Source organism: Rhinopithecus bieti, unplaced genomic scaffold (assembly GCF_001698545.2).
Source record: "Rhinopithecus bieti isolate Rb0 unplaced genomic scaffold, ASM169854v2 scaffold_4553, whole genome shotgun sequence".
NCBI classification, from domain to species: Eukaryota; Metazoa; Chordata; class Mammalia; order Primates; family Cercopithecidae; genus Rhinopithecus; species Rhinopithecus bieti.
The window spans coordinates 1,634,775-1,645,322 of record NW_016804694.1 but is presented as its reverse complement, the minus strand read 5'-3'; the positions used below and the strand labels follow the sequence as shown (position 1 = coordinate 1,645,322).

At 41.6% G+C, this 10,548-nt stretch overlaps 1 protein-coding gene across 1 annotated transcript in view; it reads right to left on the bottom strand.

Annotated features, from left to right (window-relative positions):
• The window catches only part of CUNH6orf89 (chromosome unknown C6orf89 homolog), a 36,316-nt gene that overhangs the window by 17,414 nt on the left and 8,354 nt on the right, over positions 1–10,548 (bottom strand). Inside the window, 3 exon segments of the mRNA XM_017870118.1 lie at positions 1,690–1,903; positions 4,045–4,127; positions 4,130–4,251. Of these exon segments, the coding sequence (XP_017725607.1) occupies positions 1,690–1,903; positions 4,045–4,127; positions 4,130–4,251 (419 nt within the window).

The window sequence follows — 10,548 nt, the reverse complement described above, 5'->3', positions numbered from 1 at the left end:
CATTTTTTTTTTTTCAGCTCTGTTGATGACATTTCAAAAACAACCTTCCCAATAAATTCAAGGAAGTTATATCTGGAATTTTCAAATGAAATATCTGAGCTGTTGATTTTTAAAAAAACAAAACTCATGAGGTGGAGTTCTTGTCTTACAATGTTCCCTTCCTCTGAGTTTGATATAATTTTGGAAACCTTTCCATGACTTCCTCAAGTGTACAAAAATAGCTTTCAATGAAGACCCAATCCAAGGGATGATTTTTATGACTGATTAGGTCTTAAAGAATGACATTATGATTATAAAGCTTAAATACATTTTTTCTGAAAGCATTTTTCCTAAAAGTTATGACACATTCTAAAAGTTTCAGAACATGGTTACACAATAAATTCTATAATCCATTTGTGATATTAATATACATATTATTCTACATTGCCAAATAAGATAAACATCACCAAAAAAATCCCAAAATAGGCCGGGCGCGGTGGCTTATGCCTGTAATCCCAGCACTTTGGTAGGCCAAGACGGGCAGATCACGAGGTCAGGAGATCGAGACCATCCTGGCTAACATGGTGAAACCCTGTCTCTATTAAAAATACAAAAAAATTAGCCGGGCGTGGTGGTGGGCGCCTGTAGTGCCAGCTATTTGGGAGGCTGAGGTAGGAGAATGGTGTGAACCTGGGAGGCGGAGCTTGCAGTGAGCTGAGATCACACCACTACACTCCAGCCTGGGTGACAGAGCGAGACTTGGTCAAAAAAAAAAAAACTCAAAATAATATCCCCTTTCTCAAAAGTAAATTTCTTTACACACACACACACACACACACACACACAGACACAGACACACAATTGGTAAATTTCTTTACACACACACACACACACACACACAGACACAGACACAGACACACAATTGGAGGCAGGGTCTCGCTATGTTGCCCAGGTTGGTCTTAAACTCCTGGACTCAATCAATCCTTTTGCCTCAGCTTCCCAAATTGCTAGGATTATAGTTGTAAACCACCGCATCCAGCCCGAAAAAGTAAATTTCAACTCGTATTACATGTTACAGTATTCTCAAAAGGAAACCCCTCAAATAGTCTGTCAAACTATGAATTCTTATGCCACTGATGCACTGTTACTAAATTTATGTGTTTTTAAAATTCGATTTACTGGCAAAATTGATATACTTTGTGAGCATTAAATTAAATGAGCTGTGACAGACAGAAGGACTAAACTGAAAGAGTGGGATATACTTAGGCAAAAACCTAGCGCAATAGGCCAAGGACTGTTAGAGGACCTTTAGAAGCAAGCTGAACTCAGTTGCTTTCAATAAACCAATACCTATGTACTAAATATGCATTATGGACAGGAATTACAGGAGAGAAAAGGATGAGATACAATCAAATCCTTTTTATGGGCAGCACATTCGTCCCCATCATGTGTGTTCTGGAATTTGGGGGTGTGAATTTGGCTCTACCAGATGTTCCTCTAGCAAGTTTCTTAATCTCTCTGAGTCTTGGTTTCTTAATCTGTAAAATGGGGATAATAAACCCCATCTCACAGAGTTTTAGTGGGGACTGAATTAAAGGAGACAATATAGGAAGGGTGCCTCTCATTAGGTATCAATAAATGTTACTTCCTTTCCTATCATATACTGTCAAGAAAACTATATCTAATTAAGTAGTAAATGTTGCATTTTACCTGGAAAGGGTCTGTCTTCATCACCCCCATGCAGAGGAACTCCCTTGTTTTCTGACATGTACTTCTTGGTAATGGGCAAGGACATTAGCCTAATGTGATGGATGAGTGAGCGCCAGGTGTGAGCTCCAGAAAGCACTGGCTCAGGTGCTAATGGGCTGAAAGGTTGAATCACAAAGTAGGCAGTGAGCAAGATTAATCCCAAGGTTGCGAGAACCTACAAGGAAATATAGAAAAGGCATTAATAATCATCCCAGCAAACAAATACCTTAATACCAAGAAAAACAAAACAAAACAAAATAGGCCTCTTCTGCTATTTCCAATGTGCCTTGAGAACCAACCCATTTTCATAAACAAATCACTTATGTTTACTTCTGGAAGAATTTAGAATTTGAGAACTATGGGGACTGCAAGGCTCACCAAGCTGCTACCATATAATCAGTGTATTTTAAATCCACCATTTAAAAATACACAGAGGGGGCTGGGTGCAGTGGCTCATGCCAGTAATCCCAGCACTTTGGGAGGCCGAGGCAGGTGGATCACGAGGTCAGGAGATCAAGACCATCCTGGCTAACACGGTGAAACCCTGTCTCTACTAAAAATACAAAAGATTAGCCAGGCGTGGTGGTGGATGTAGTCCCACCTACTTGGGAGGCTGAGACAGGAGAATCACTTGAACCTGGGAGGCGAAGCTTGCAGTGAGCCAAGATCGCACCACTGCACTCCAGCCAGGGCGACAGAGCAAGACTCCATCTCGACAAAAACAACAACAACCACAAAAACACAAAGGGGCTGGGCGCAGTGGCTCACACCTGTAATCCTAGTACTTTGGGAGGCCAAGGTGGGTGGACCACCTGAGGTCAGGATTTTGAGACCCCACCTCTACTAAAATACAAATATTAGGCCGGGCACAGTGGCTCATGCCTGTAATTCCAACATTTTGGGAGGCTAAGGTGGGTGGATCACCTGAGGTCAGGAGTTCAAGACCAGCCTGACCAACATAGTGAAACTCCCATCTCTACTAAAATACAAAATCAGCCAGGCATGGTTGCGCATGCCCGTAATCCCCGCTACTCGGGAGGCTGAGGCGGGGCAGTTGCTTGAACCTGGGAGGCAGAGGTTGCAGCGAGCCAAGATCATGCCATTGTACTCTAGCCTGGGCAACAAGAGTGAAACTCTGTCTCAAAAAACTAATAAATACATACATAAAGGCTGGGTGCAGTGGCTCACGCCTGTTACCCTAGCACTTTTGGGAGACTGAGGCGGGCAGATCACTTGAGTCCAGGAGTTTGAGACCCGTCTGGGAAACATGGAAAACCCCACCTCTACAAACACTAGAAAATTAGCCAGGTGTGGTGGCGCATGCCTGTGATCCCAGGTACTTGGGAGGCTGAGATGGGAGGATCACCTGAGTCTGGGAGTTTGAGGCTGCAGTGAGCCATGATGGCACCATGGCACTCCAGCCTGGGCAACAGAGTGTGACCTTGACTAGAAAATAAAATTTGGCCAGGCGCGATGGCTCAGGCCCGTAATCCTAGTACTTTGGGAAGCTGAAGCAGGCAGATCACTTGAGGTCGGGAGTTCAGGACCAGCCTGACCAACATGCAGAAACCCTGTCTCTACTAAATTTTGAACCTGGGAGGCGGAGGTTGCAGTGAGCTGAGATCATGCCACTGCACTTCAGCCTGGGTAACAGAGCAAAATTCGGTCTCAAAAAAGAAAAAAAAAAAAACACAACGAGGACAGGCGTGGTGGTTCATGCCTGTAATCCAAGCACTTTGGGAGGCTGAGGCAGGTGGATCACCTGAGGTCAGGAGTTCAAGACTAGACTGACCACCATTGGGAGGCTGAGGCAGGTGGATCACCTGAGGTCAGGAGTTCAAGACTAGACTGACCACCATGGAGAAACTCTGTCTCTATTAAAATACAAAATTAGCCCAGTGTGGTGGTGCATGCCTGTAATCCCAGCTACTGGGGAGGCTGAGGCAGGAGAATCACTTGAACCCAGGAGGTAGAGGTTGCGGTGAGCCGAGATCGCGCCATTGCACTCCAGCCTAGGCAACAAGAGTGAGACTTCATCTCAAAAAAAACACACACACACACAACAAACAAACAAATAATAATAAAATAAATAATAATAAAATGCAAATATAATTTAACTATAAATATGCAGCTTTCATCTAGGACCTTTAACAACACAGTCAAATTTCCTAGTAACACATGGTAACAAGAGCAAAGGCCAATTCATTCACAGAAAACCAAGGCTCAGTGGTGGGATCAGTCAACAATAGCATTTGTGAAGAATGTTGAAGAGTTTGTGCTCTGTTGAAGCAATTACCAACTCAGGAAATATTTTACCTTATACACAACTATAAGGAGAGGATACTGTGGGGGGGGCCTCTGAGGTTCATTCTTTTCCAGCAGTTGTCTGATAAATTTTCAATTGCCTTCTCTGACATGCCACACTGATGGCCTGTCTGTCTCACCAAATCAACAGTCTCTGAAAGTTTGTCATAAATGCTGAGTTCGTTGGCAGCAAGATCCATGTCTTCCAATATAAAATCCCTGAGAGAGACGGAGAGAAAATAAATGTAAAAGAAAGGTGGTTTATTTAGGTACTTCCTCTTCAGTTACTTGACCATCTGTAGAGAAGGACCTGTTTTGTGTTTTCCGCAATCCTCTACAGACCAATACTTTTATCAAACACAATGAATACGTAGAGACAATGTCAAATTGCCAAACAAGTTTTAAAATACTAGTTAACTGTGGGCCAGGAACAGTTTACAGACCTGCACTAGTTCCCAAACACTGAGGAGCACTGGTCTAGAGCACAATATGTCCTAATGGGACTCTGAAGCACTAACGACATCCAAAAAAAGATTTCTGACACCAATGATGGGAGATCTGCTACTGGTGATTTCCTAAAATAAAAAAAAAATGGATTATGCATAGTGTTGTTGATCAATTATTTCTTTCCAATTATACCAGATAGACTTTTAGCAACACAAGAGGAAGAACTGATCACTGAAGATTACTGAAGGTGACTGACTTTGAGCAACAGGCTGATAAGCTTTGTTCTTTGCAGAGCAAAGATTTCAGACAACACAAAACCATGGCATGCGGCTTGCAGTCCTCAACACTTTTCTTTCTACTTTTTTAAAAAAATTTCTTCTAGAGCAAACAGAGTCCTCATGCTTTTCTACAAATACAATTTTAGAAAATAAAGGGCATATTTTATTTGTATTTTATATACTTAAAAGACTTAAGATTTTAACTAATTTAAAATTCAATTTGTGTTCTTATAGTTATTTTACAGCCAGATTGTTTCATCATGTCCAGAGAACAAAAGGTAAAAGTAATGGGGCAAAGTAGAGTTCTCTCTGTATCATTTGTAAAATGAAATTAAATAGTTCCAAGGCTGGGTGCAATAGCTCATGTCTGTAATCCCAGCACTTTGGGAGGCCAGGGCAGGAGGATCACTTGAGACCTGAAGTTTAAGACCAGCCTGGGCAATATAATGAGACCTCGCCTCTACAAAAAAAGAAAAGAGGCCAGGCGCGGTGTCTCATGCCTGTAATCCCAACACTCTGGGAGGCCGAGGCAGGCGGATCACCTGAGGTCAGGAGTTTAAGACCAGCCTGACCAACATGGAGAAACCCTGTCTCTACTAAAAATACTAAATTAGCTGGGTGTGGTAGCGGGTGCCTGTAATCCCAGCTACTCGGGAGGCTGAGGCAGGAGAATCTCTTGAACTCGGAACGGGAGGTTGTGGTGAGCCGAGATCACGCCATTGCACTCCAGTGTGGGTAACAAGAGTGAAACTCCATCTCAAAAAAAAAAAAAAAAAAAGAAAGAAAAGAAAAGAAAAACAAATTTTAAAAATCAGCTTGGCCTGGTGGCACACACCTGTAGTCCCAGCTACTTGGGAGGCTGGGGTGGGAGGACTGCTTGAGCCTAGGAGTTTGAGGCTACAGTGAGCTATGATCATACCACTGCACTCCAGCCTGGGAGACAGAACGAGATCCCATCTCTAGAGAAATAAAATAAGACAAAATAATTAAATAGCTATTTTAAAAAGTGTTTATGTTACAGAACAATAATATTTTCTTCATTTACAGGAGGAAAAGAGTGCTTCTTTGGGTTTGTGCTCTCTTCTACTGGGCTTTATGTATTTATTTATTTTTAATACAGAGGGTCCTTTTATATCACATACTTCATTCCTACAGTACTTGTAGCCTCAAAAAGTACCGGCATAGTACATGTGTATTCTCTCAGTAAGGAGATACTGCCACCTGTAGGGTGGAGGACATAGTCACGTTGTTACAACACAACCTAGCACACACCAGCACATCTCCTCTTCCAGCAATGTGCCTCCCAATCACTCCTGTCTGGTCCTCTTTATGACTATTAAGTGTTTAGTTCATTAGGTCTTAACCTGGCTTGCACATGAGAATCACCTAGAAAGCATTTCATAAATGCTCATACCTGGGCATCAACTCAGACCAATTAAATCAGAATCAGAAGACTTCTAATGGTGGATTAAAGGGCATGCAATCTAGACTTTGAGGAACTGGGGGAACGAGAGAAGAGCCCACCACACTATACCCCCCACATTCAGATAAAAAGACAGTACAAACTACAGTTGAGACTTCAACAACATGGGTTTGAACTATGTGGGTACACTTAAAAGCTGTTTTTTTTCTACCAACCCAGGATTGAAAATACGGTATTTTCAGGATGCAAAAACTGCATATACATATACAGACGGATGACTTTTTGTATAAACAGGTTCTGCAGAATTGATTGTGGAACTTGAATATGCAAGAATTTGGGTGTATGTGGAGATCCTGGAACAAATACCCCACATATACCAAGGGACAGCTATATATTTTTTAATGTATTATTTTCAATACATGATGCTAGGACCACTGGATATCCACACATGAAAAAATGAAGTTGGACCTTTCTTTTTTTTTTTTTGAGACAGAGTCTTGCTCTGGTCGCCCAGGCTGGAGTGCAGTGACGCGATCTTTGCTCACTGCCACTTCTGCCTCCTGGGTTCAAGCGATTCTCCTGCCTCAGCCTCCCAAGTAGCTGGGATTACAGGTACCCACCACCACGCCTGGCAAATTTTTTTGTATTTCACCATGTTGGCCAGGCTGGTCTCAAAGTCCTGACCTCAAGCAATCCACCCACCTCAGCTTCCCAAAGTGCCGGGATTACAGGTGTGAGCCACCATGCCCGGCCCTTTCTTTATACTATACATAAAAATTAACTCAAAATGGATCAAATACCTAAAGTTATAAGCTAAAACGATAAAACTTCAAAGAAAGCACAGGGAGGGAGGCTTCATGATTCTGGGATTCAGCAATGGTTTCTTAGATATGACACCCAAAAAACAAGCAACAAAAGAAAAAATAAATTGGACTTCATCAAAATTAAAACTTTTGTAGAAGACAAGGGGAGGGGAAAACTTTAAAATTCTGTGTCTCAATACCATCAAGAAAGTAAAATGACAACCCACAGAATGGGAGAAAATTTTGCAAATTATGTATCTGATAAGGGGTGGTCTATATAGAATACATCAAGAATTATTACAAATCAGTAATAAAAAGACAACCAAATACAAAAATAGACAAAGGATTTGAATAGCCATTTCTCCAGAAAAGATATAGAAATGGGCTGGGCACAGTGGCTCACGTGTGTAATCCCAGCACTTTGGGAGGCCAAGGTGGCAGGATCACTTGAGGTCAGGAGTTCAAGACCAGCCTGGTCAACATGGTGAAACCCTATCTCTACTAAAAACACAAAAATTAGCTGGGTGTGGTGGCGGGCACCTGTAATCCCAGCTACTTTGGAGGCTGAGGCAGAAGAATCACTTGAATCTGGGAGGCAGAGGTTGCAATAAACCGAGATTATACCACTGCATTCCAGCCTGGGTAACAGAGTGAGACTCCATCTCAAAAAAAGATATACAAATGACCAATAAACACACAAAAAGATACTCAACATTATTAACCATCAGAGAAATGCAGATTAAAATCACAATGAGATACCATTTCACATCCACTGGGATAGCTACAATCAAGAAGTCAGACAAAAAGTGTTGGTAAGGACATGGAGGAATTGAAACTCTTGTAGACTGCCGGTAGGAACATAAAATGGTACAGCCACTACAGAAAACAGTCTGGCAGTTCCACAAAAAGTTAGGCACAGCTACCATATGACCCAGCAATTCCACCCCTAGGTATGTACCTAAGAGAACTGAAAACATATGTCCACACAAAAACTTATGCACAAATGTGAATAACACTATTCATAACAGCCCCCAAATGGAAGCAATCCAAATGTCCATGAAGTGATGAAAGGATAATCACAATATGGTAGATCCATATAATGCAAAATCACTGGACGATAAAAATGAATGCAGTACTGATATATGATACAATATGGATGAACCTTGAAAACACTATGCTAGGTGAAAGAAGACAGTCACAAAAAACTACAGATTATATAGCTCCATTTAGATGAGAAGTCAGGAACAGAGACGTCTTTTTCTTCTTAATACCTTTTTAACAAACCTGCAAGGAATAGGCAAATCTATAGAGATATAAAGTAGATTTCCAGATGGGAAGTGACTTATCTGAGACCACCCAGTCAGTTGTCACCTGAGCCTCATCTGGACCTCACATTCTTTTCACTAAGCCATTTTTGATTAGCAGCCAGGAGGATGGATTAGAAAGCATTAAGAGCCATACTAACAATAACACCAAAAAACCCCAGATATTAAGATGCAGCATTTCCAATTAAAATAAGTCAGGAGTAGACGATCGCTGGAAAATGAGATCACAGCTGATTTTTATTTTCTTTGTGATTTTCACATTTCTCAAACTTTTCCTGTATCAATTTTGTAATCACAAAATTCTCACAGTCACTTCTAAGGAACACCATTGGGCACAAAATGAGTCAGAGATGTACAGCAATGCATGACTGTGGCACCACAGGGAAGAAGCAAGGCATGATTTGCCATGCCAATGACTTTCTGGCTCTCCATAGAGTTGTATTCAAATATTACAGCTGGAAAAATGAAACAGCACTGAACTTGGAGACAAGCTTTGCCAATTGCTAGTGAGATGATTTCAGTTAAATTACTTGGTCTATTTCTGCATCCAAAAAAAAAGAGGATTGGATCACAAATTTTAGAGTTCACTCTAAAATTCTAAGAATCTATGAACACTTCAGGAAGGAGAAAAATTCAATTCATTAGAAACTAAAGACTCATGTTCAATTGCATTCCTATTCCTGTTCCCACCCTATATGCCAGGTGCCTTGCTAAACACTCTAGAAACATTATCTCAGTGAAACCACTGTGATCCCATAAGGTAGCTGTGATCGATTCCATTTCATACATGTTCAAGGCTCGGAAAGGTTTCGTAACTTGCCAGGATGTGAACCCAGGTGTCCTGAATTCAGGGTTGGTGCATGCTGCCTCCCTTACCAAGTATTTTCCTATTCTGAGCTGGCGGTTCGGAAACCATGTGTCTCTTGATCACAACCGAGCGGCTGAGAACTGGAAAATAATTGACTACAATGATTCCTGCAAATAGAGCAAAGTGATAACTTATAATTATAATATTTTTCACATCTTGGATCTGTGATTAGTGATTCTGAGATGCCATTTTCCTGTTTAAATTAATAAAGACATTCTATGAAAGCAAGCAGGAATAATATTCATTTAAATACATTACAATTCATTATCTAACAATACCCAGTCAAAACCCATTAAAACTCAGTAGAGGACCAGAATGGAAAGGATCTAGAAAGGACTTCTAGAAAAAAAATTCCAGTGAAAAACTAGCGTGCATGTTGGGAGGTGGGGTCACATGCAGGTATCCCTGAGGCAAAAGAGAACATCACACTGGTGTGCTGGTAGGAGAATCCTGTAGCGGACTGAAGTACAGGTGAGGAAAACAGGATTAATCATCATCATTTTTTATGGCTGTTTTGCAACCTTTGTAAGCCTCCTCATGTCTCTCTTTTTTTTTTTTTTTTTTTTTTGAGACAGAGTCTCACGTGTTGCCCAGGTTGGAGTGCAGTGGTGCAATCTCGGCTCACTGCAAGCTCCGCCTCCTGGGTTCAAGTGATTCTCATGCCCCAACCTCCTGAGCAGCTGGAATTACAGGCTGGGATTAAAGGGATGATCTTTTCTGTTGTTTAATTACTATCATATCCAACCAAATGCCAACAGTATCCCTCTAGCAAGACAATACAAAATGGCACATGCCACCATACCCAGCTAATTTTTCTATTTTTAGTATAGACAGGGTTTCACCATATTGGCTAGGCTGCTCTCAAACTCCTGGCCTAAAGTGATCCACTCACCTTGGCCTCCCAAAGTGCTGGGATTACAGGCATGAGCTACTGCGCCTGGCCTGTAAGCCCTTTCCATATGTACATAAAAATCTTTTTTTTTTTTTTTTTTTTTTTTTATAAAAAAATTTTTTTTTTTTTTTTTCTTTTTTTTTTTGAGACGGAGTCTCCCTCTGTCGCCCAGGCTGGAGTTCAGTGGCCGGATCTCAGCTCACTGCAAGCTCTGCCTCCCGGGTTCACGCCATTCTCCTGCCTCAGCCTCCCGAGTAGCTGGGACTACAGGCGCCTGCCACCACGCTTGGCTAGTTTTTGTATTTTTAGTAGAGATGGGATTTCACCGCGTTAGCCAGGATGGTCTCGATCTCCTGACCTCGTGATCCACCCGCCTCGGCCTCCCAAAGTGCTGAGATCACAGGTGTAAGCCACCGCGGCTGGCCTAAAAATCTTATTAAACTCCCAGTTTGTATCACAAAAAAAAAAAAAAAAAAAAAA